We start from the raw sequence: 27,647 nt of genomic DNA on the forward strand, positions 1-27,647 counted from the left end.
CACACACACCCACCCACCCACACAGACACACTAACCGCAAAGACTCCCATTTTGTGCTTCGCACATGGGAGTCAACAAACTTCGTAATAATCTGTTTATCCTGTAAATTTCAGCCAAAAATCAAAGAAAGCTTAGAAAGAACTCCCATGTGCTGAGAGTATTGGAGACACATTAAATATAATTCGAAATTACTTAGCTGAAAACTAATTATGCAAATCAGAAAATTAATATGACCAGATTTGAGTGTAAAACTAATGAGGTCTGCGCAATGTAACAGAAAATCTATGTCTCCAAGTTTAATTGAAATGTGATTAGAACCAAAAAATTATGAATTATTATGCTTATTAGGGAATTCATATGAACAGATTTTTACCCCAAACTAATTAGGTTTGTACATTGTCCTAGAGCATCTTTATACTAAGTTTCATTGAAATGGAATAATTAGTACCGTGAAAACTCCAAAATTTCGACCCCTCTAAAAATTCGGGCGCCTATTTATTTGCCGGTTTCTGTGTTTTATTTACCTACAAATTTTCGACTCCACTAAAAATTGCCGACTCATTCTTATTCGAAAATTGCGACCAGTTTTAGTTTTCCCCCAAACGAAAAAAACACACGATGTGAGCGTTCAAACGGGACCTTCCTCGAAGGCATGAATCCGGGTTTCTGATTGACTGAGAGATTTTTATTTTATTGGTAACGAAAATATATTCTAAATAAACGAAGTTTGAAATAAAAACGAACGGCATGCTGCGTTTCTGAATTGTTGATTATTACTGTACTCAGTAGTGATTATAATAATGTACACAAAATAAATTTGTTGAATGGTTATGAAATACAAATAAAAGTCAACTTAGTTTCATCGTAAGCGAATGATTCCGGTCTCGTATAAACGTTTGATGCTGTAGGATATCCGCCATGTTCTCTTAGGTCAAATAGGTCAAATCGCTAATTAACCAATCAAAAAGCTGGATGATGCCAACGTGTTCAAATTACCATAGCTTATTTAAATATGTTAATGTTATTGAACGCAATGCGGAAGAGATTGGTGTTGTAGTACGATATTTTGGCTTGGATTTTGATGCGAAAACGGCATGATTTTTTTTAAATAAAAAAATTAGTTGTTTTTAAAAAATAAACTGGTCATCTGAAGAATAATTTAACATTGTTCACAGTGATAACAGCTCATTCTCGAAAGGAAGCTTACCCGCTCACGCTAGTCACGATAAAAATCATACACGTGTACTCTTGAATAGACAAACGTCAATGACTACGGTAAAACTTAGACTCTATTTTAGCCGGCAGGATTGATTGAAATGTCCGAAAAATGACGCCAAAATACACCTTAAAAGTCCCATTTTATTTTCTTAAATCCCATTTTATTTTTTAATCCAAGGGCGAATTTACGGCAGAATTTGGTCCCTCAAATAAGGGACACGTGAGCTTTGATTCTAACCGGATACATTGCACTGGGTCGGGGAGATAGTTTGCTAAACTTCCATGCATCTTTTGTCCAATGGGTACCTGTACTTCGAACATTCGCAAGTTTTTCTAGGTAGTGCGAGACAGCTTTGTCTTTTGACCTATTAGTTTTGTGCTGACCTCTTCTCCGCGTCTTGATGTTTTGTTTTGCTTGTCATAATACTCACTGATTGATGACTTTGTTTAGATTTTGAGTTACAACTCGGCCACGACCTTTGCTTTTACCGTGAAACATGAGGAAGTTTACGTCAATTGACGGACATTGCATTTTTTAAAAACTAATGAAGCACACTGTCTATCATCCCCATTTTTTCATTTGCTGATTTCTATTCTGAAAAATTCGACCGTCCGAAAATGCACCTTAATTTTGACTATAAAAACACGTCACATATCGAACACCAATTATTTAAAACCGGTCGAAATTTTGGAGTTTTTACGGTACTTTAGATATCAGTGTGAAAGCTTAAAATTGGTTAATTATGCAAATTAGGTAATTAATTTGTACAGATTTTAACCCACAATTATTCAGGTCTGTCTATTGTTCTACAGCATCCATGTACATTCATTGATATGTGATGTATAGTACCTGAGATATCAGTGTGAAAGTTGGTTAATTATGCAAATTAGGTGATTAATATGCACAAATATTTACCGGAAACTAATTGGGTCTGCATAATTCTAGATTCATTGAAATGTGATGATTAGTACTTTAGATATCAGTAGAAAAGCTGAAAATTAATTATGCAAATTAGGTAATTAATATGCACAATTATTTACCCTAAAACTAATCAGGTCTCTGCATAGTCCTAAAGGATCTATGTACCAAGTTTCATTGAAATGCGATGATTAGTACTTGAGATACCTGTGGAAAAGCTGAAAATTAACTAATTATGCAAATTAGGTGATTAATATGCACAAATATTTATCGAAAACAATCAATCTCTGCATAGTCCTTGAGTATGTAAGTACCAAGTTTCATTGAAATGTAATGCTAACTACTTATATCAAATGCTGAAAATTAATTAATTATGCAAATTAGGTAATTAATATGTACTGATATTACCATAAAAACTATCAGGTCTGTGCAGTGTCGTATGACATCTATGTACCAAGTTTCATTGAAATGTGATGATTAGTACTTGAGATATCAGTGGAAAAACCGAAAATTGACTAATCATTATGCAAATTAGGTAATTAGTATCCACGGATTATTACCAAAAACTAATCAAAACCTAGCATTAGTTCAGAGCATCTATGTACCAAGTTTCATCAAAATCCAATGAGTGGTTGTTTAGATATCAGTGGAACAGTCATGGAACCACTAAAAAATAGCTAATTATCATGCAAATTAGGTAATTAATATGCACGGATTTTTACCAAAAATTAATCAAATCTGCGCATATGTACAGAGCATCTATGTACCAAGTTTCATCAAAATCCAATGAGTGGTTCTTTAGATATCAGTGGAACAGTCATAGAACAGCTAAAAATTAGCTAATTATCATGCAAATTAGGTAATTAACGAGCATGGATTTTTACCAAAACCTAATCAAATCTGCGCATTGGCCCAGAGCATCTATGCACCAAGTTTCATCAAAAACCGATGTATGGTTCTTGAGATAGCAGTGGAACAGTCGGACACACATACACACACACACACATACACACATACACACATACACACATACACACATACACACACACATACAGACACACTAACTGCAAAGACTCCCATTTTGTGCTTCGCACATGGGAGTCAAAAATGCAGTGGTTTCTAAAAATTGCTGGTTTAGATATTTTGACAATGCATATAATCAGTCACATGATACTTATGTAAATAAATTACTTCCTTCTATATGTTCACACGTGCTCCGTACCAAAGATTTCAAACAGCTAGAGTGTAAACCAAGACCTCTGGTGAGTGTGCCAGAAACATGATCAATACGTGTAGGTCTAGGATTCAGATAAGGTTTTTATTATTAGTTATTTACATTATTGAAGCACAACAGCCTGGGGAGGATGGTGGATATTTTATGGTATTACCAGATAAACTGCAGCATGGTATGTGATGGCATCAGAATATCCCAATAAATGCAGACATTCTGATGAGAGAAACACTCACAGCCAAACTATTATGTAAGACATAATAACCAAGTTGGCATTGACATCCAGAGCAGTAATGGGATGTTGACATAGAAGCCAAACATTAATTCTCTCCCACTAAGACAGGCCATCTTAAAATGGGCAATAGAGCAAGGCGAACAGGTAAGAATTGTTCTTAACAAAACTTTGTCACACTCACACAGATCCTAACAATGGCATACTAATGAAAATGTTTACTAAATAAATTACTTTCACAGCACTCAAATTTCCAGCTAGTGTTACTGTCAGAAAAGCGAAAAACCAAAGATTTTGCAGGTACATGTATATTACCCAGAATTCCCAGGGGTGTCATGCACCAAGTGGGTAATATAATTATATTTTCAGGGTTAACCACTCTGGCAGCATGTCAAACCGACTTTTATTTAGACAAATGTCTAACTAAAAACAATACGGTAGTGATGACATAAACTAATAAACATTAAATACAAATGGCCATTGAATCACCGCTCTGACTGTTCCAAATATGATGGATACAAAGATCAGGGAAAAAAAGAGCACATAATAATGGAAACGAATGGAACGGTATGTGTAAAGCAAAAACAAATCCAAGACTTTCTCACTCTCAAGACGATCTCAGAGGCTATTTGCTATTTCATAAAGGCAGGAATTTGTTTTACATATTCATAATTTTCGTTTTTATAAATTTAAAAACAACTAGACCATTCACCATTTGTTTAGAGTGCTGGCCATAAATCAGCCAATGACCGAAGGAAACCTACAAAGAGTTGTGGGTAATGACCATTACAAAATGGCTACTATAGCCAGTGGGAGCCAATGGTCTTCTTCAGATTTGAATGCGCACAGAACATCAAAGGCAAATGTTTTTTAGGTCTTGTTCGTCCTCCATTTCTCAGAAATGCTATGACCGATAACATTCAAACTTAACACAGACCATTTACCCAAAGTATGATGCACATGCACATCAATTTTCATTGCCATTTGATGGCAGACTGGCGGCCATTTAGGTCTTAATTTCTGATACTTAAACTGTTCAGGACTACTGCCCAAAGATGAACAGAGTGATTTCATTCAAACTTTGTATCCTGATCATGCATATTAGGTTAAAAGTGCACCTCATAAATGTTTTTGAGATTTGAACAAAAAGGGGCTGACTAGCATCCATTTTGTTGTATTCGTGTTCATTCTGTACATGTATGTATGTTCAGGATCATTCCTACTGGGTTACATGTATAGTCATATTGTTTGTTAAATTCAAACAAGAATAATTGACAAGGAAACATTTTTTTCTGTCTGTATGTATGATCATAATCACCACATTTTGTCAGTCTGTGCATTGTCAATGCTTGTTTATAAATATCAATAAAAAGAAATTCATGCTCTTATGAAATACACAGTAACTGTAAAAAATACAATTCTTCTTTGATTTGTTACCAAAAACAGTTTTTCTGACATAAAATATCAAGACAGATGACCAAAGTAATGGTTTACTTGAATGATCAAGTACTGAGCATTTGTGTACGAGTCAGAGCATTCAAAATTGAATCACAGTAAAGGCAGACATACAAACAGCAAATATCTTAGTTACAGATCTAAACTCAGAGGCTTTACCCTCAAAGCTGTCAATCACATTCTTTAAGTCAGTCAGCGAGATACACAGACAGTGAATCTATAAAGATGTACATTACGAATTCAAATACAATGTATGCATTATACAATGAACATAATACCTTTATATCACACAAAACAAGCTACATGAGACATTTCGCTGTGAATCGACCCACCTCTCTTTCAATCTCAAACACAAATAGGTAACCTTGAACAGTCTATTCAATCTATTACAGCTTGACATCTGTTATTTTTAATAGAACGATAAAAATTAAATGACAATCACCTGTTAGCGAATCACAAGAGCAATGACAGGTACAATATAACCATTTTATTTTGACAATAATTAACTGTAAATGCTGATGAAAACAAAAATAAAGACATACATCATAATTCAGTACAGATGTATCGATCACATGCCAGTATCTAAAAGGGTCTACTCTAAAATTACCAGCAAAAAGCTACAAAATAATTTCAATATTATACAAAGTGGCTATATAAGGAATGTGACATTTTATTTAGAAAAGGACACAATGTAGCTTTATACTAGCAACATATTAACAAAGACTTATAATAATGTAATGTTCCTAAAAGCAGTGGCTGAATCACATATACAGACCACACATAGAGCAGGCAGATCTACGAGTGAAAACAGTTGCCTATGGTTTAATAATTGAAATTCATCAATAGTGACAGAAGTGAGTAAATTGCATCAACTGTGGGTGCTTACAATAATCACAAGGATCTATAAAGAGATTGGTTAATACAACATTTTAAAAGCGTGATTGATTGCGTTAAAATGGAGCTGCAGGGGTGGTGTAAATTTCCTAATTTACAGTCAATATTTAACAACGCACAGGTCGTACGGTTAATCAAACAGGAGAGATTTCATGACTTGGAGTTCATTAGTCTGTTTATTCAGGTTACTAATATGCATGGATGGTTTAAAGTCACCTACCATGGTGGGTGGGGTGTTTTATTTTCCGATAGAGGTACTGTACTAAATGCAATCAAATATTGAAAATGTAATTATGCACATCTGATCGTATTGATACCTTGAGATACAGCTACAAAAAACGACACCACCACCAACAATACAGACAGATTTTGTAAGATGCAATCAACGGCTATAACAGACTATTTAGTGAAACCATCAATCAGAATAAGTTTCTGCATCAGTGGTTTTATAAAGCCTTTGTGCACTTACTTTGAGGTAAAACATCACAACCTTGAAGACAAATCATGCTCCACAAAGTACTCTGCTTTCAGGAACATCTAATTTACCCATATTTCATGTTCTAAAGAAATCTTTCAAATGATTCAAATGTTATATTAATTTACATATTAAAAACCTCAGAGTTCAATTAAACATCCGATTGATAACAAAATAACTGTTTAAATATCTAAGCAATATTCAGTGCTAAGATACTATGCAAATCATATGCAGATTTACTTCTATATGCAAATGATATGTAGATGTAATCGTATATATGCTAATCATATGTAGATTTATTCCTATATGCAAATGATATGTAGATTTACTTGTATATATGTAAATCATACGTAGATTTACTTCTATATGCAAATGATATGTAGATGTAATCGTATATATGCTAATCATATGTAGATTTACTCTTATATGCAAATGATATGTAGATTTACTCGTATATATGTAAATCATACGTAGATTTACTCCTATATGCAAATGATATATAGATTTAATCACATATATGCTAATCATATGTAGATTTACTCCTATATGCAAATGATATGTAGATTTACTCCTATATATGCAAATCATATGTAGATTCACTCAAATATATATACAATACTTTACAAATGTTTGCATTACACCATTGTTTTTATTTGAATATTGCTACTGTGAGTCACAGAAGAGATGAATGTCAGCATCAGAGAAAGTCATTGGTCATTTTTATATTACATTGCTATTTTGATTCATTTTAAATAACATAAGAATCTGAATGATCATTGAGTAAACACCCAGTCATAGACCTAGCAAGAACACTCACAATAACAATAAAGACACCTTGAAATATCACACTGACAGTGTCATGACAGATATGTAAATGAGGTAATTAAATATTCACACATGCCATTATTAGTCTGATTAGCGGTTTCAGGGGTCAACCATTGTTCAGAGTAGATAAACTCCGATTGTTGTTATATCTTATTGAGAGTAACTGAGGTAGTCCTCATTTAGGACCAAGTTTAACTGTAGAAAGATAGCGATGTATGGAAAAACTGCTGAAAATGGATTTCTATCTCTGATGGCTATAACATTTTATATGCAGAAAATAAATTGATCATAACTACATGTAATCAATACATCAGCCGCACAAATTACAAAAATAGTATCGATAATAAAATGTATCAGAAACCACAAGTTTAACATTTTCGTTCAATTAATATATTTTGTATAATGTAGCAGTACGCAGTAATCTGATTAAAATACTATGTACATTACTTAACTACAAAGATATCTTTTAGGCTGATTTAATTCCATTCTATTGTCGCACAAAACCATAGGAGCTCCTGATTAAAATGCTTTCATCACAGCAATTACATTATTTTGTATTACCTGCAGCAAATAATGATCGTCTTTTGATAGAAAAACTACCATAAAAAGACCTTGGGGCAAATAAGACAGGAATTCCGTCCATAAGATTATGCAACTTTATTGAAAGTATCAAGCTCGCTTTAGGGAACTGTAATTCGAGTACAGTTTGTTGACTCTACCCAGGCAATATTGACGATGGAAACAAGACCTACATGTGAGCTGTATTATTAAAAAGTCATTTGATTGGCAGCTTTTTGTAGACTGCAATACTGTATATAGTCTATTGGAAGTAAGCATGGTGTGATATCATTCTGGCCACTGATGAGTTCATTGATGAGAAGAAAACTATTCTACCAAAAACAGAAAGTAGTAAATTTAATTTAGTTTAATTTAATGCAGTGCCAGATTCCCTTCCATCTTTCCTGAGTTTTAGTAGGGGTTGAGCTCCATCCATCTTTTTCATTAATTCAGGGAGAATTGACACACTTTTGCATTTCAAATCATTGCAGTTAGAATAAGTATGGTCAATATTAAATCAATTCAATGTACATTTATACTTCTATGGTATGATGTATGGGATGTTTTAGTGATTTTTCCAGACTGTCTGAACTACAGTCAAATTTTAACTAATTTTTCCCCATGTTGATAACATACATTCTTTTACTTGTATGGTTTACAGGGTTCACACCACTAATTAGATATCCATAGATGACAATGTTAGCGTTTGGGTGAATTTCTCCAAAAAACCACATTACAAAGATCAAAATTTTGTTTTAATTTGTTGAAACCAAAAGTATTATAATTCTGGCTAGAAAAAAACAACAGAAAATCAGGCAGTTTTCAAGTGTCTAATAGACAGTTGCCCAGATCCACAGGTCACCGGTACTCGTTAATAAATAAAGCTTCACACATGAGTCTAACAGCTGACGTAGTTGAAGTCTGCCCTCACAAATTGCAGTTTCAGATAAAACATTGTAAAAAAAAAAACATTGGCTAACAACAACTATATGATTTGATGCTATGAACGTTGATAAGCTTATTGGGAGTATCAGACTTTACAATGACAATTCGTTTGAGTAGCTGGAGATGCAAGCTAAGTATACAAAAGTTTACATGAACAAACACAAGTTTTATGTACACAACCAAAATACATTGGTATAGTGAATTCTGATAACATGACAAAACCTGAAAGACTTTACTGTATTTAAATAATTAGTTCATCTATTCTAAAAATGCTAAATGTAAATTAAATTGAGTTTGATGTAGTCAGGTACAGTATTTTCTCTATTAGAAGTGTCAGTGCTAGATGGAAATTAATTGAGTAAATCGAACAATTTTTATCTGCTCATCTTAAAACATTATAATAAGTTCAAGTTCAAATTTTGGTGTTACTAGGAAGTACAATTTTCACAATATGGATTAAAATTTGGTTAAAATAAAACATTTGTTAGACATAAGAATAAGTACACAGAGTGAAGACATTTATACTACTTGTCATGATAACCAGATGTTAGTAATATGCTTCATCAGATCTGTTAATATAATAATACAGTAACACAATTTTCCTGATGTAGTATAAATCTTTATTCCCACCAAAAAAATTGACAAGTTCTTTTCCGACAAAAAATTTGCCAATATTTTTTGTGTACTAAAATGATGAAAGTAAATCAATTTTACATATATTTCATGCATAGTCATGACTGAATAACACGTAATGCTGGTAGAACCTCAAAAAGTAAGTTATTTGTGTGTGTATGTGTACTGCCTGGATGATAATTTGTTGGCAATGTTTCTTCTCTATCCCTCAATGGTGTCTGTTATAAATTAGTGATGTACCTCAGGTCCAAGCAAATTTGTTCCCATATCTCTTGGCTTATCATAATCTGTCATTGTGTCACCACTGTTCACTCAATCACATTAAACCACTGCCCAGCCTATCACATTCCACCACTGCCCAGCCTATCACATTCCACCACTGCCCAGCCTATCACATTCCACCACTGTTCACCCAATCACATTAAACCACTGCCCAGCCTATCACATTCCACCACTGCCCAGCCTATCACATTCCACCACTGCCCGGCCTATCACATTCCACCACTGCCCAGCCTATCACATTCCACCACTGTTCACCCAATCACATTAAACCACTGCCCGGCCTATCACATTCCACCACTGCCCAGCCTATCACATTCCACCACTGCCCAGCCTATCACATTCCACCACTGCCTAGCCTATCACATTCCACCACTGCCCAGCCTATCACATTCCACCACTGCCCAGCCTATCACATTCCACCACTGCCCAGCCTATCACATTACACCACTGTTCACCCAATCACATTCCACCACTGCCCAGCCTATCACATTCCACCACTGCCCAGCCTATCACATTCCACCACTGCCCGGCCTATCACATTCCACCACTGCCCAGCCTATCACATTCCACCACTGTTCACCCAATCACATTAAACCACTGCCCGGCCTATCACATTCCACCACTTCCCAGCCAATCACATTCCACCACTGCCCAGCCTATCACATTCCACCACTGCCCAGCCTATCACATTCCACTACTGCCCAGCCTATCACATTCCACCACTGCCCAGCCTATCACATTCCACCACTGTTCACCCAATCACATTAAACCACTGCCCGGCCTATCACATTCCACCATTTCTCAGCCAATCACATTCCACCACTGCCCAGCCTATCACATTCCACTACTGCCCAGCCTATCACATTCCACCACTGCCCGGCCTATCACATTAAACCACTGCCCGGCCTATCACATTAAACCACTGCCCGGCCTATCACATTCCACCACTTCCCAGCCAATCACATTCCACCACTGCCCAGCCTATCACATTCCACCACTGCCCAGCCTATCACATTCCACCACTGCCCAGCCTATCACATTCCACTACCGGTACTGCCCAGCCTATCACATTCCACCACTGCCCGGCCTATCACATTAAACCACTGCCCGGCCTATCACATTAAACCACTGCCCGGCCTATCACATTCCACCACTTCCCAGCCAATCACATTCCACCACTGCCCAGCCTATCACATTCTACCACTGCCCAGCCTATCACATTCCACCACTGCCCAGCCTATCACATTCCACCACTGCCCGGCCTATCACATTCCATCACTGCCCAGCCTATCACATTCCACCACTGCCCAGCCTATCACATTCCACTACTGCCCAGCCTATCACATTCCACCACTGCCCAGCCTATCACATTCCACCACTGCCCAGCCTATCACATTCCACCACTGCCCAGCCTATCACATTTCACCACTGCCCAGCCTATCACATTTCACCACTGCCCGGCCTATCACATTCTACCATTTCTCAGCCATTACAACTCTGACGAATTCTCCTAGTGTGGGAGATTCTTTGGATAATGCCCTGCTCACCATCAAGATACAAAGTGCACATTCATGTCAACTTTAGAGAATGTGACTACCATATATTTATAGACAGAGCGTCTCTGATTTGGTTTGAACTCAAAACCCAATATCATGTCATTTGGCAAGGAATTCGAATAAGTGGTCAGTTTTTGAACCATATCACATTCAAAATGTAGTCATAAATATTCATATAACACGCTAGCTAAAAAGACATGTTTTACAGTACAGTACTAGTATACATTTACACCAGTAGTCAGTTGATTAGCCAGTACAAACTCCAGGTGTGATTGATGTGACACAAGTCAGATAATACATTCATTCACATATCTAACCAACATAAGGGTTGCTGTATTATCCATTTCATCATATATTTCACTTCTTATTTCCCCCCTACAGTATTGTACTATAGTTGCCCTGAAAGATGAATTAGTCTTACCTGCTCACACCCTCTGGGAATCAAAGACACAGCATGCAATATGGTAGTGATTCGAATTCCCACCAGTAGGAGAAATGGTGGTGATATTAAGTTGTATAGAAAGAGGAAAGCCTGTGACACGTTGTTCACATGCACTGAAAATTATAAAAAAACAGTTGAATATTACTTATCAAAATCTCAAATAAAATTTTAAACAAGTCTGATTTTCCACAGAGAAAAATAAGTAGGTGTGCCCTCTAGTGGTATAGCAGAGAAAGTATTGAGGAAGCAAAACAAAAAATGCCCCTTTGACTGGTACACCTGCATTTGTTCATAATTCATTTATATTCATTAAAAAATTATCATTGGTAATTTTGGATACTAAAAATGATTAGATTGCTATTAGAAGTAACATGTATATAATATTTATGATGTTTTTGGATTAATTCAATGCAGGCTGACATGTCTCAGTGTTGAACATGTGAAAATAAAAAATGGCTACCAGTCGGACATCTAATCTGAGGTCAAATTACAACATTACAATAAAATTTATGCTTATGAATTTTATCAAGCATGCAAAAAACCCAACAGATCTTGTTATAGATACTGTCAAAACAATGAACACATACATACCTATACTGGCAATGATCATGGAATAAAATAGATGCAGAAAGGATCTTCTATCCAGTGATTCACTGCAAATATAAAGAATGAATGGCATTGAGACATATTTTGAAACAGGAATATGTCAGTTGCATGAAGCCTAAAGATTATACAACCCAACACTATCAGGGTGAAGTGTTGTCATATACAGTAATAATATATACAAATTTTGTCATGTTTTTTTAAACTTTTCTGTAAAAAAAAAATGAAAAATTCTCAATAATAGAAAATTTGTCATCCACAAAAGTATCAGGACGCTAAAAGGTTGTGCAATATAGTTATTTTCCAGGATATATTTATAGTTCGAAGACTAGTTACGACAGTTGAAATTTATTTCAATCCAAATAGTTGTGGTTTCTATGGAAACAAGCATACGAATGTGCTCTTTCCACTCTATTGTGTTACACACATGATTTGCTCAGAAAATACAAAGAATGTTTATTTCTCTCTATTATTGCACAAATCTAAAAGTTCAGAAAGTTATATTTCAAATTATGTACAAATATCTTAACATGTTTTTACCTGACATATTTATGCATTTTTTTTATAATTCCTCAGTTAATTTTGAAGCAAATGGATTGCTGCCATGTTGATTACAGGGTATAAATTTGCCAGTGTAAGTTGCAATAGTTAATACAAGCTTCATTGCATCACAGAATACTTGTGTAAAACCATGTATCATGTTTGCGTGATGTGATAAAAGTTTAAATAGTTTTTTTTTTTAATGAAGGTTTGAGGAGCTCCAATTTCACTCCAATTGCAAGTGATCCTGAAATCTGGACCTTCTCCCATCCTGCTGCTCACAGTAATAAAAATCAGAGTTTTTAAGTAGACAGTCAAATTTGGAAAGTAGCCAGAAAAGTCTTTCTACCTCATAATGTGTGTCTATTATGCATGACTTAAGTAGGTGACTAGACATTGCAAGTATAGACTGCTATATATTGCCACCTGTCACCTCATTTTAACATGTGCTTCATTGTTAACCCCATAAAAGACAAATGTGAACAGCGCCACCACTGGCAAAACTATTGTGATCTGCTTATTTTCTGATAATTGTAATAATGCATACTGTGTTTTTTTTCTTTTCTTTTTTCACATGAAATTTAGTTTCCATTGAAGTAATTAATCCAAAAAAACTATATCCAGTGAAAATACCAAGCCTGATATATTGTACGGTGTTCATTTTGTAATTAATTTGAATGACCCAATAGACAATAAATACAATGTTTGGTTTACATAAGCATCTATTGGAGATAATAAGTGATAATAAGTAATAATAATAATAATAAGTAATAATAATATGAGGTTATTACGAGAATACCACAGCAAAGGTCGATGCGCAACGTACAGTTTGAGTGCATACTTTGAGGTATTCTCATAATAACATTATTATTATACATCTTTTCCTTCCAAGGATACATCATGCGAATGCCATAATCCAAAATGTTTAGAACAGAATCAGCGAACTTCATTGTGTGGAGTCTGGTCAAACCCCGATGGCATGTTTGTTTTTATTATTAGAGGACGCTTACGCGTGGAATCATTCCATATTTGGAATTCGTATTTCCTAATATGGTAGGATGAAAATATACGTAAAATACCGCAAAATTACGGCACGCTGTAACTTATGGTGTTACGATGACAGATGTATAATAATAAGTAATATTCAACTTTTTTATAATTTGTATTGCATACATCTTATTTTTTGTTATTTTTAATGATTGCACAGATTTCACAAAAGCAACAAAACTTTCAGTATAAATATTGTGAAAATAAAATAAAAATATGAAAAAAATAATTAAATGCATATTTAAAAATAAAATAAAATAAGCCCATACTAAATTCTTATTTTAATCAGATTGCATATTAAAACGCATTGTACATTTATGATGTTACACTAAAACTCATCTTCACTCAGTATTCTATGCAACGTACTGAAATTAACTCTACTAAATTGAAAATTGAGTTTTCTACGGTATCAGGAAGCACCATATAGTCTTACCTGAACCACGTATCAGGGGTTGAAATCGGTTGTTTACTGATGATCACCTCTTGCTGCATAGCCCATAATATTACAAACATGACTAACGTAATAACAGACACGTCTAATATATTACCTGCCAAACAAAAATGAAACAAAATAGTAGCAGCACAATAAGTATGGAGATAAAATTCATTTAGTTAATGTTTCGGCATAGATGGTTTAAACAACTTTATCAATCCTACAAATAAATTACCGGTACATTAAAATCAAATACAGATGTTAGGTAAAAGATTAGCGTCATGATAGTCAAATATAGTACTGCAAGAAGATGATATTGGAAAGCAACAATTTTACTGCATTCTATTACTTTTCCATACCATTAACAGCATCAATCAATGCTAGTTATCCAACCACAACTTGATTTTTTTATTATAAAACAAATACAGATAAATTATATATTGTTGACCACGAGAGGGCGATATGCAATAAAAGCAATGTTTTGGCTCCCAAATAATGCATTTATTACGAGGGTCATTAATTAAAATGCAAGCTATTTTTACGAAAGATGCACATTTACGTCAACACAAACACTAATATAGCAAATACAGCGATGCTAAAATAATGGAACAAACAAAGATGTTTTTATTTGCACAAGGTGAATTAAACAAGCTCTGCTACACTAAATGAATTAATCTGTTAGAGGAAAGAATCATATCAGTCTGACAGTGATTCATCCAAGAAACCTACATGTAAATTATCAGAAGTGGATTGGTGATTTTTAAAAAATGTCAGAAATTACCAAAAATTAAAAAAAAAAATTAAGAGAACTAAATTATCACCATGAAAATCAACAAATCTTACCTAAAGCACCTACATATAAAGTATCAAGGCTAACAGACAAGTTGTTTAAAAGTTAAAACAGCATTTTTCACCAAAATTTACAGAAATATTGACTAAAATAAGGGACTAGAGGGTATCATCACAAAAGAAACGAAACTGAATCAGTGAACTGTAAATCCGTGAGGCCAAAAATATTTATAAAAATATGAGATTTGAAGATATCGTCATGGAATGAACAAAACTGATAACTATATATCAAATATCAAAGCAATTGAACTTGGAGTTTTCAAGGAGAAGGTGAAAATATCACTTTTTTACTAAAATATTCATTAAAATTAGAGATTTGTAGATATTTGTCATGAAATGAACAAATCTGAGAAAGGCCACCTGCGGTAACTACATGGGTATTTAACAAGAAGTTGAAAATATCACTTTTTACCAAAAATCACAAAAATGTTCATTAAAATTAGAGAATTAAAAATATCTGCATCAAACAAATCTGAGAGAGGTCCACACAAGGTACATGTAGATATATACTAAGTATCAATCAATCAAACCAGCAGTTATCGAAGAGCATTTTCGGCCAAAAATGACAAAAATATTTGCTTAAAATACAGTATATAGTATAAGATATCATTATGAAATATTCAAATCTAGTTGATGTGAGATGACAGCGGACAATCACCCATACCAACAGCTCCATTGACACAGACCGTTGTCACCAATGACAAACAACAATGGACAATCAGTAATATGACTAGATCTATTCAATGCCGTCAACAGCGGAGATAAATACAACACCAAATAAATTATGAAACAAAAATTGTTCCACATAACTGTGCATGTCAATATCCTAGTACACCCTTGTAGAGCTGAATGCATACAAATATAAAAGAGTTCAAAAACAGTGATGGACTTCTATTCAGCTTTATTATGAATGGCTTTTTTATCTTCAGTTTTATGCACAAATAATTTCAACAGGATCATCTTGATAAAAAAGTACTTTTACAGACACACCTGTAACCATATGCCAAATGATGCCCTAGTTCAAATCAGAATGCTGAACAGAGATGCACAATGCTTTATTATATTAGGCTTATGTCAATACTATTCTCTTCCAACAAATACATACAAAATTTCTAAAACATCTTCCTCTCTGATAAAATAGTCAAACAGTGAAATCAATCATATTAAACTACTTATTTACTGAATACAATCACTTATCATGTCTTCTTGAAAAGTTATTGTACCAAAATGGAGTTAGATGTAAGAATATGTCTACCAGTATAAGAATATGTCTACCAGAAATGCGTGAATCTGATTGGCTGTCATTGTCAAGAAGTGTCTACCTGTAATGTGTGAATCTGATTGGCTGTCATGGGAGCACAGAAAAATATTCCCTTTACTGCTCACCTAAGGTTGTTTGTGGGAATTCAAAATACGTGATGACAGAGGATAACACCTTTCATGAAATATGATCTTGTACTTACCGATTTCACTAATAATTCCAGCAATAAGTATAGACATCGCAATCAACCATACCATCACTATCAACCTGGAATGAAATGACTTTTGAACTTTGACACTGTAGTACAATGGCCAAGTACAAGTAGTAGTTCATTTAACTTTAAACCAATACTAAAAACTACAGTACTACATATTCAACTTACCAGGTGGGCACAGTGTATGATGAAGATGACTTAATCGTTAGTGTCAGCGATACTGAGAATGCGTAACAAGCAGCGGCAACTCCTAGAATAAAGGACTGAAATAACATAGTGAAATAATATGCATGAATAAAACAAGACAAGAATAGGAATAAACATTCTGTTCGAATGCAAAACAGTACAATTTAAAAAGAGATGAAATGATACAAAAACACAACACACCAAAACTCTGGCAACATATCAACACTGAGCTGGTACATCATGCTTTTACAAAAAAGGTAGAATATGAATGAGGTACATGCTTTGTAAGATACGAATATGTACTGAGGTCTTGTCATATTGTTTTCATTCACCATAACTTTGTAGATGTCTTACCTTTATAAAAGATGGTTCTTCTTCAATTCTTTCTATCAGTTTAGAACTTTGATACATGATAAATCTTACAACTTGTATTGCTTCTATGGTAAGTAATACTGGCTCAGATAGCCATATTAACTTATCATACATCCATACAACAGGATAAGGCGATAAGCTTACTGGTAAGGATAGCAGAACACACATCAGACCTACTTGTAGTAATGGTATAGTAGATACCTAGAGAGAAATACACAGAATCAAGTGATAGATTTACTGGTAAGGATAGCAGAACAGGGTAAATGACTTCTAGCTTACTTTTTGCACGTCTTCACTTCACATTTTCTTGGTCACTTTGTATATAGTCAGACATTGACAAGTGAGTTAAACTGTTTGAAGCTTAGACATAGTCTTTCAAAATTACTCTTTACTTGTAGACTTTTAGGAAATAGCAATCGGAAGTCAAACATTGGATAGAAAATTCCAAAATGAATGGATGGAAATGAAATGCATGACTTTGATTTTTAAAAAGATTTGGTTGAGACATGCACAAGTTTTGTCTTATGCTGTACAGCTTATATGTCATGTCTATACCTTTCTATTAAAACAAACAAGTTCATTACAATTCTGAACACTCAAGGTATACACCTGATCAGACAGGTAATACATTATTTAAAACTTCATTCAATAAACATGGAAATCTTCCTCAGATTTGCTGTGTTTATTTTCTTTTATTCTTTTGTATACTGTATTAATTACTTTAAACTGTCACTATTCATTAAAATGTAATAAAGATATAATAATAATTATTATTATTAAATATGTATTTGTCATGAGACTGATCAAAATATTGTGGAATACTTTTCACTATAATATTCGTTTATTATTAAATTCAGTACTCACCAGTACAGCTGGGAGGAGTGAGGAGACAGACGAATGCACTCCCATCAATATGGAAAGCCGGAGTACTGAATCTGGTCCGCAAAATGCTGCATAAAATGGCAGTGCAACAATCCATAGTAACGGAATCAACGATGAACAATCCAAGCACATAAACGGCAATAACCAGAACATATTGTCTCAACTTTGTGCGTGTCTTTGTTTGTAAACAAATTTAACCTCGACCTGGAATGTCGTGTCAATGTACAAGACTGTGTCAGGCTGGTAATCCTGTTCTATCTTTCTTGTTTATGTGGAGAGTTACATTTATCATGCTACGTCAAACTCTTAATTTCCTATATGTGTGTTCGGCCACTCGTGTCTGCGTTGCATGGTGCCTCGGACCACGTAAAGAATGATGGTCCACACAAGTCACAAGTTGAGTGACTTCAAAGCGTTGTTGCTTTCAGTTCCCTGTGTACAGCCAAATGTATCCTGAATCAACGTGAATGCATCTGCACGGAAAGTTACCCCAGCTATGTTATTGAGTTCCATCCGTAATATCCGTGCAACATCCGAACACGGTTACTAAAAAAGTTACCGTGATCCGAATCATAATTTATACTTCAAAATTTGTTCCCGCTGTAGACCCACAATTCCGTTCTACTTCCGTGTTTATGTCAAAGGTTAAAAAATGGCGACCACCATGAAAGACATCAAATTTGAAATGTTTGCTGAATATGTTTGAATATATCCGACGTCGCACAACCGACAACTTTTAGGATGGAGGGACTGCTGTTGACAGACGATCAATGGGTAGATAGGGGTGTGTTAGAGTGTAAAGCTGAAAAGGCAGGTTTCTGGAAAGCGATTGAACTCTGGCTACAAAAACCACATGTTGTCAATCGACGACTCAGCGGCGCTGTTTTGTTTCTCAGAATGGATCTCCCACCGGAATCCGTACTGGCATTAATACGACAACATTCAGAATTACTCTGCCGTGAAGATTTCTCAACAAAAAGCCTAAAAGACCATACAGGTTTCGAAAGTAATGCCGTTGGTTCCTCTCCCGGTGCTGCCGATGATGAAGATACTGTTGGTTGCCATGGAAACATTGTCACTTTTTGCATCAGAAAGATACTCCCCAAGCAGCTGGACAGAAATAAGTCTGTCAACGAGTGTGTGGTATTAGGTAAATTGTTAAATTTACATTTAATCTAATGAAGGCGCAAACATTTTTTTTTAAATGTTATATAAATTTCAAATGATGTTCAGAAAAATAACTTCACTATAGACTATCATTCATATGTATGGCTAGAAACTGACCAATGATATGTAATGAGCTACCATAAAATAGTATAGCTTCTGTAATATATTTGTTTTTACATTAAACCTCTCAATAATATGTCCCGCAAAATTGCACATCCATAGCCTAGGTCTGAAAAAAATAAAGATTATAGAATCAAGTTTTATTTTAGAGGGTCGAAATCAATTTTTATGAAAGAATAAAAACATGATTTTTATGACAGTTTCAATATTAAAATATAACTAATCATGTCTAATGCCTATCATTCATAAAGAAATTTTCCACTCATATCATGTTTGCTTTGATTATTAAAATTTAAATTCTATTATGGGTGTGTTTTCTGTTCTTACAGACAAATTTCATGGATATGCTACTTTTCTAACATACCCTAATAATAATGAACATAAAGATGGACGTGATTGTCCAATTATGTCTGCATATAGGATTGGCTTCCAACAAAATGAATCCAGGTACAGTAACAAACCAAAATATTTCGAAACATTACTTATGTCAAAAAGTGTTACCGGTAGTTTCTATTCAATTGGTTCCCCTACTTATTTAGCCATTGGTTCACCCCCTTATTGGGCCATTGTGCCCGCCAGGCTAAATTTTCAACCCGTGGAGAACACTGCTTATCTTTATACCTTCTCCTCTTCATTTTCCGCATTGGCTGCTCTTTTTTGGCTGCCTTCCCCTTCCTGGCTATACATATATGATTTCACCCTGAGCCCATTCAGGGTCAGACAGCCTCTTGTCATTCATGGAGGGCTTTTGGATTCAGTTTCAAATTGTCAAGATCTCATTTTTCCAACAAGGTCAGTGTCATCATTGGTGGTGTTTTTGACTCCCGTGTGCAAAGCACACAATGGGAGTCTTTGCAGTTACCCTGTCTGTATGTGTGTGTGTGTGTGTGTGTGTGTACTTGGATTGCTATATGTTCCGAAGACGAAAATACAGATATATACCAACTTTCGAGGACATGCACACCTTCCTTTTTCATAGTCCTCGGAAAACATAATTTATATTAATAGTTAATTCGATTATTAATTAATACGTTTTGTGTAGCTTAGGTTTAGTATCGAGGGAAGGTATGGTTCAGTTTATATTAATATTAATATAATTGTACCATACCTTCCCTCAATACTAAACCTAAGCTTTGCAAACATTTCTATGTTCAGTCACGGGATATTCAACTCTTGTTTAATTAAACTTAATTAAAATGCAATTCTACATTGTATTGCATTGTAATTGAGTTTAATTAAAATGCAACCCTATATAGGAACGTGTTTTAATCAAGTTCATATCGCAACTATATTAAAAGTTAATTCAACTATATTAAAAGTTAATCCAATGAAGTCCTCGGAACATATAGCAATACAAGTATGTGTGTGTGTGTGGGTCTGATTAGGTTTTGGTTGAAATCCATGCATATTAATTACCTAATTTGCATGATAATTAGCTAATTTTTAGCTGTTCCACTGATATCTAAAGAGCCATTTATTAGATTTTGATGAAACTTGCTAAATAGATGCTCTGGACTAATGCACAGATGTGATTAGTTTTGGGTAAAAATCCATGCTTATAATTAACCTAATTTGCATAATGATTAGTCAATTTTCAGCTTTTCCACTGATATCTCAGGTACTAATCATCACATTTCAATGAAACTCACATAGATACATACATGTAGGACGATGAACAGACAGATATGTGAAATATTAATTACCTAATTTGCATAATTAATCAATTTTCAGCTTTTGATATTCCAAGTACTATTACTTCATCACTTTTCAATGAAACTTGGTACATAGATGCTCTAGAACGATCCAAAGACCTGATTAATTTTAAGTAAAAATATGTGCATATTAATCAACTAATTTGCATAATTAGTTAATTTTTGCCTTTTACACTGATATCGCAAGTACTAATTATCCCATTTCAATGAATGCACAGACCTGATTAGTTTTAGGTTAAAATAAGTGCATATTAATTACCTAATTTGCATAATTACCCAATTTTCAGCTTTTACACTGATATCACATGTATTAATTATTCCATTTCAATGAAACTTAGTACATTGATGCTTCAGAACAATGCACAGACCCGCTCAGATCATATTAATTACCTAATTTGCATAATAAATCGTCATTTTTGGTTCTAATCACATTTCAATAAAACTTGGTACAATGTACATAGATGGTCTGTGACAGTACTCATCTTAATTCAATGAATCTTGGTACATATGTACTCTAACTCAATGTGATGATCAAATTAGTCTGATATCTAAAGAAATTAGATTTAAATTAAATTCATTGCAGAGGTGCTCTGGAATAAATTAGACAAAGAACTATGGATGAAAAATCAAATGTATTTTCTGTATGTAATATAAATTTTGATAATGTGAATCACATTTTTTCATGTTATGCATCTCAAATAGCAGACTAAAATTAGTTGCCAAGCTTCTCGATTGAAAAGCAAGTCTTGTATTTTGAATTAATTTGAATGCGTCTTCAATACTCTCAGCACACAGGAGTTCTTTCTAAGTTTTCTTTGATTCTTTTTTGTTGCTGCATTGTTTTGTTTTTTGTGAGCTAGTGCAGATTTTTTTTTATATGCAGTCTTTTCTGATTTTTATTGAGTCTCTATTAACTCTCAGTTAGTTTGTTTGGTATTTGTGTTTCTCAGTTTTGCTTACTTGTGGAGTGTTTTCACAAATGAAGATCTTTTCTTCCACATATATTATCAATTAATTGATCCCCAACTGCAAAATATGATCATGACAATAAAATATGTTTTGTTTTCAGGATAAATCTTCAGACACCAGCAGTTAGTGATGTGTTATCGCATCCTAGCGATGGTGTAACCAATCCTCATTTGGACTGGTTGCTAAGCTTTTTACTCCCTAAGATTGTCAAGTGGTCTGCAGAAAGTGATTCTCAACAATCTGTCCAATATAAATCACTTGTACCAATAGATAATTACACAGTTTTGTATCAGAAACTCAAACAGAAATACGGAGCCAAGATGGTCGAGGTAAAAACAATGAATAAATGTTTTTAGTTTTTATTTGGTTCAGCTCTAGCAATAGTACTTGAAGGGCGACAGTCGTTGTGCCGCATCCTGTTCAACATGGGACTCATAGCGACGTATACAACGCGTGTAAAATACATTTTTTATTTACATGAAATTCGAACACGCGCTGCGCGACGACCACCAAGCTTTAACTTGTCTGAAAAATAACATAAAATAAACCCAAATATTCAAAGAAATGGTTGATATTTTCTCAGTGTTGTGAAATCTTTATTGCTGAGGTCATTTAATTTGTTCATCATAATAATAGTTCAGCCTGGTAATGAATTATTGAATAAAGGCACTCCATAATGCACAGCTTTTGATTAAATCGTTTTAAATCGCTACTAAAAGAAAGGAAGAAGTCAATGAAAGGGTGACACAGCTGTTAAAGGCAACTTTGACACGGTTTTTGTAAAACAGAACTCATGTGAACAGCTTAGTTATTTTATTGTGACTTCAATATCAGACTAAAATGTACATAACAAACGAGGAAGTCACAATGCAATGAGAGCATTCCAACTACCGTATGGGTGGGTAGCCTAATTTTAATCAAGTGAAAAGTGCATGAGAAGTAATTTTAATAACACTTATTTTTAATCATTACTTTATTTTGTCTCAGATTTGGCCAGAAAATACTGATCCTCTGAAATTTGTTTATGAAGACATCGCCATAGCAACCTACCTTTTGTTGCTGTGGGAAGCAGAAAGAGAGGAAAAAGCTCTTGTTGAAAAACAAACATTTATAGATCTGGGATGTGGTAATGGTCTCTTAGTGTATATTCTTGTTTCAGAAGGGGTGAGTGACAATAAGGAATTATTTGTTAGGGTGAGGGTAGAGTGTCCCTCATAGAAAATTGTTTATATGCATTGCCACTTTTTCACCTGGTATATTCTTGCCTAGAAGTTTTTTTGTTTTTTTTTTGTATACATACTATTGCCAAGTAATCGGACCACAATGCAACAGAACAATAGCAGATATGTCCAGACAATCAGTTGCATGATGTGAGCGGCAACCAACAAATACTTTCTCAGTAACTAGTCAATAGTTCAAAACATAATCATTCTAGGAGCAGTTTTAATTTCATTTCACAGAATGTTTTTTATTACCATTTACATGACCATGACTAGCATCGTATCTTTTCCTTAGCATGCAGGTAAAGGCATAGATGTGCGTAAAAGAAAGATCTGGGATTTATTTGGTGATGACATTGACCTTCAGGAAGTTACAATAACACCATCAGATAAAGCACTCTTCCCTGATACTGATTGGATAATTGGTAATCACTCTGATGAGCTAACACCATGGATACCAGTCATTGCAGCCAGGTATGTTTGCATGAAATATTACGTCAATTGTATTTTAACTTTGAGCTTACTGGGGGTTCTGTCATAATCCATGTTATTTTTCATATCTTAGGTCCAGCTACACGACGCGGTATTTTGTCTTGCCATGCTGCTTTTACGATTTTAACTGTAAATTCAGGAGAAAAAATTCAAAGATTCCTCAGTATTTGACATACCTGGAGTATGTTATGCATATAGGCGAGGTTTGTGGATTTGATGTGCAAGAAGATAGAATGAGAATACCATCAACAAAACGAGTAAGCAACTGCTTTAATATAATCTATGCCACTGTAGAACAGTGGGCAGTGACAGGCTTTATGATACTTCTCTAATCTGCATAATGCATGACAGTTGAATAATTTGCATAATATTAATAATAATCTAATTAGATTAATTAGTACTTTTTCTATCCATAAGTTTGCATTGTTTTCAAAAAACATTTGAAACTTTGCACAACAAAATTCAATTTAATCAAAACTAGTAGCCAATAGAAAACCATATCTATTTCCCCCCAAATTAACAGGGGTTCAAGGATTAATCAAAATCAGCAAGCACAAGTTTTGTTTTTATCCAAGAAATATTCAAAAACTGTCCACCAAACATTTTGCAGGAATTGACAATCTTATGGAGAAAAGTAATACAAATAATGCAATGTTGAAATAAATAACTATTATTTAGAAGAACAATGGTGGAACTGCATGTCTGTCTGTCTGTCTGTCTGTCTGTCTGTACAAATATTAATTGTTAGCCTGTTGTTACATGTGTGTAAATTGGTGGCTTGCCATGTTAAGATATATTGATATCTATATGTAGTAGATGGTGGAATAAACTTACTATGAAACAATATTATAAGAAAAAACATTATCATTTTTTAAAGGTTTGTCAAGTTGGAAGTTCCAGGATATATCCTGTAGAAGAACACATAGACAGAGAAACATTGATACAAGGGTTCATTGATGATAGATGTCAACAAAACTGTCTAACAAAGATGGTGTCCAGTGGTGGCACTGAGGTCACTGAGCATGCTCAGTATGATCACTCTGCATCTGATGGTGATCATTCATTAGATACCCAAAGTGCTACACCAGCATGGGTGCACCACTTTGAACCAAGAGCTCAAACAGAAGCTGTCAGGAACTGTTCGAAAGTTGATTATTTCCTGAGAAAGCACATTACAAAGACTATAGGTGATGTTCTGATCAGTAAAGGCAGTGATAATGATTATATAGACATTGAATATGCAAATGGTTCTGGAAAACAATGGAACACAGGAGGTAACATCTTATTAACAGATTATAATTTTCATTACCCCCTGTACTATGTTACATTTTGTGATATTTTGTCATGATAAAGATACAAGTTTATTATATAGTTATGTTTTGTTTAAAATTAGTCAGCTTTCAGTTTTACTGATATTCAATGTGCTTGGTATATTGTGTTTATTTATGTTTATCAGTACTCTACGGTTTTTACACGTATTTGTTTTTACCTAAACAGGTAAAATACCATTGCCAGAGGTAGCCAAGTTATTTGACAGTAATATATTAAAACAACTCAAGAATGAATGTGGTGGTCTGCAAACTTTGCTAAGAAATAGTCACCAAGTATTCCAAGGTAATTAAAGTTTTTCACAAGTGATGCACGCAACATAGCAGCCTGGTATTAACTAGTGTATATCCATCCATTTCATTCAATCACACATCCAGATATAGGTACGGCATTAGCTTCCTTATAATATAGTCATTCAATTGTTTTATTCATTTTTAGTTTATGGAGGTGAAGTCAGACTCAGAGATTGGTCAAAAATTGGACCTATCAGAAAAGGGACTGCAAGTTCAAATCAGGTGCCAGATGCTTCTTCACCAACCAGGAAACTACTCGGAAAGTCTCACGATGCTAGTCAACTTCGGAAAACAAAACTGTGTTGGTTTCATAGCAACCACCCAGATGGCTGTCCAAGGATGGCAATGGATTGTACATTTGCCCACGGGGAGGAGGAAATGAAACAGCGACCAACATTTCAAAAATAATTTACATATCTAGTCAGTTATTGGAATTTGCAAGCTAATTACAGTAATATTTACACACAAAATACATTTTATAGGTCAAAATTTATTATTTATTGTATCCATCATAGGAGTTGATCAATTTCATGATAAGATAAATATCATTTTGTTACCATGGCAATTTGTATAGTATACTTCTGAGCTTATATGACAGTGTGTTAATGATGCAAAACAGATGTATTACATTCTAGAAGACTTTGTATCAATTATGACATCACCAACTACTAGTGAGTTTTGTCTATACCTTACTCGCTCAATAATACACCACATGTATACAAGAGTTATCAGTGTAGTCATGCAGCCACCAAATGAAATTATGATTTACCAACAAATCTGTTATAATACAAGGATACAACAATAGTGACAGTATTAATAATTCAGATAACCCATAAATAGTGAAAAAGCTGTTTAGGAAAAACCAGAGATGAAAACTCACTAAATTCAGAATAAAAATTTCAGGAATGCTGCCACATGTATTTACCGGTATATATACAACTGCAAATAAAAGATGCATGTCACTTGAGTGAAGAATATGTCGAGGATTATACGTTTATTATGTTCACAGACAATACCGTAAAATTCGTTTTAGAAGCTGCATCCCTAATAGAAGTCACACCCATTTTTTTTAATAATTGAGAACAAAAAAAAACAATTTCTCATGTGTAGATGTTCTAGTAGAAACTACATTTCCTCTGTTGCATTGTGCCACTTTAATAAAATCTTAAGCTTCTAATACAGACTTTACAGTACTACCAAAGTTTGCATTTAGCTGGATGTATTTATTTATTTATTTTAACACATTAAAGGAATATTTCAAAATTATCACTGTTGTTGTTGCAATAATATTTTCATGTTTGTAGATAACTATGGGCAACCAATGCCAAATGCTGGCCATTGAGGCTTAATGAATAACGTTATATCATCTTGTATCTTTCTGTTCAAGTTCAACTTTCAATTATCTGTGCTCCTGGAACCTCAGCGAGTTGCATGAATGTAAATAAAGAGACAAGAGCAATGAAAATTTATTGACTGAAATGAAACAACGGTATTGAAAATTAACAGATTCTACAAGTGTCCCATCACATGATTATTACAGATTGTATTATAGGAATATGGTAGTGGTGCTTATATTTTTGGGGGAAAATGGGGTATATAAGATGAGGGTATGCAACTTGTGTGATGAAGATCACAAAATTGCTAAACAATCATGCATTTCAAGAAATTTTAATGCAAATGAGTTGTTCATTTCATTAGCTTCACTGTCATTGTAGATGACAGAGCCGAGCTGTTCATTTTCGTCTTCTAGAAAATTATCTGCAAGATTACTTTGATATGTTATATGTACCGTGGGGAACGTATATCAGACGAGTTCTCTAGTTTTAGTGAAAATATTCGGTAAAAAATTATATTTTCAACTTCTTGGAAACTACTAGCTCAATTGCTGTTATACTTAGTAGGTACCTAGGGTAGACCCATGTCAGATTTGTTTATTTTTTGGCAATATTTTCAAATTCTTCTTGTACCCTGCCAATTATTTTGGTGAACAATTTGATGAAGTTAAGTTGACATCTTCTCAACAGCCAAAACCAAACTACTTTTTTTGGCTAAATTCGGTCTCTGTGCGTCCGTCCGGAGTCATATCTCAGAATCCCTTGGACCGATTCCGTTCATTCTTTGCATGTGCCTAGTACTTTATGTGGGACACATGCAGTGGTTTAGCGATTCGATTCAAAATGGCCGACTGGCAGCCATCTTGTTTTTTGAAAATGTACTAATATATTTGACATGCTTTTTGATACACCACATATTACCTTTTGGAAACTATGCTATTGCAGTACATGCTACCTTT

At 34.3% G+C, this 27,647-nt stretch overlaps 2 protein-coding genes across 2 annotated transcripts in view; one reads left to right on the top strand and one right to left on the bottom strand.

Moving 5' to 3' along the window:
- Positions 1 to 18,110, bottom strand: part of LOC102808733 (uncharacterized) — a 56,271-nt gene extending 38,161 nt beyond the window's left edge. The window contains exons 1-7 of the mRNA XM_085491308.1: positions 18,035 to 18,110; positions 17,153 to 17,371; positions 16,781 to 16,875; positions 16,601 to 16,665; positions 14,289 to 14,403; positions 12,257 to 12,318; positions 11,645 to 11,778 (exon numbers count right to left, since the gene is read on the bottom strand). Of these exons, the coding sequence (XP_085347434.1) occupies positions 11,645 to 11,778; positions 12,257 to 12,318; positions 14,289 to 14,403; positions 16,601 to 16,665; positions 16,781 to 16,875; positions 17,153 to 17,371; positions 18,035 to 18,079 (735 nt within the window). The 5' untranslated portion in view covers positions 18,080 to 18,110. The remainder of the gene's footprint in view (positions 1 to 11,644; positions 11,779 to 12,256; positions 12,319 to 14,288; positions 14,404 to 16,600; positions 16,666 to 16,780; positions 16,876 to 17,152; positions 17,372 to 18,034) is intronic.
- Positions 18,111 to 18,752: 642 nt separating this feature from the next.
- LOC102808842 (putative tRNA (uracil-O(2)-)-methyltransferase) lies at positions 18,753 to 26,620 on the top strand. Its single transcript, XM_006822933.3, has 9 exons — positions 18,753 to 19,202; positions 19,669 to 19,786; positions 22,121 to 22,349; positions 23,008 to 23,184; positions 23,536 to 23,714; positions 23,806 to 23,989; positions 24,610 to 25,006; positions 25,230 to 25,346; positions 25,500 to 26,620. The coding sequence occupies exons 1-9, from the start codon at positions 18,794 to 18,796 to the stop codon at positions 25,760 to 25,762; spliced, it is 2,073 nt and encodes a 690-aa protein (XP_006822996.2). The 5' UTR covers positions 18,753 to 18,793; the 3' UTR covers positions 25,763 to 26,620.
- The last annotated feature ends 1,027 nt before the right edge of the window (positions 26,621 to 27,647 follow it).

The sequence above is a fragment of the Saccoglossus kowalevskii genome, chromosome 16 (assembly GCF_978046115.1).
Source record: "Saccoglossus kowalevskii chromosome 16, keSacKowa6.1, whole genome shotgun sequence".
Taxonomy (NCBI): domain Eukaryota; kingdom Metazoa; phylum Hemichordata; class Enteropneusta; family Harrimaniidae; genus Saccoglossus; species Saccoglossus kowalevskii.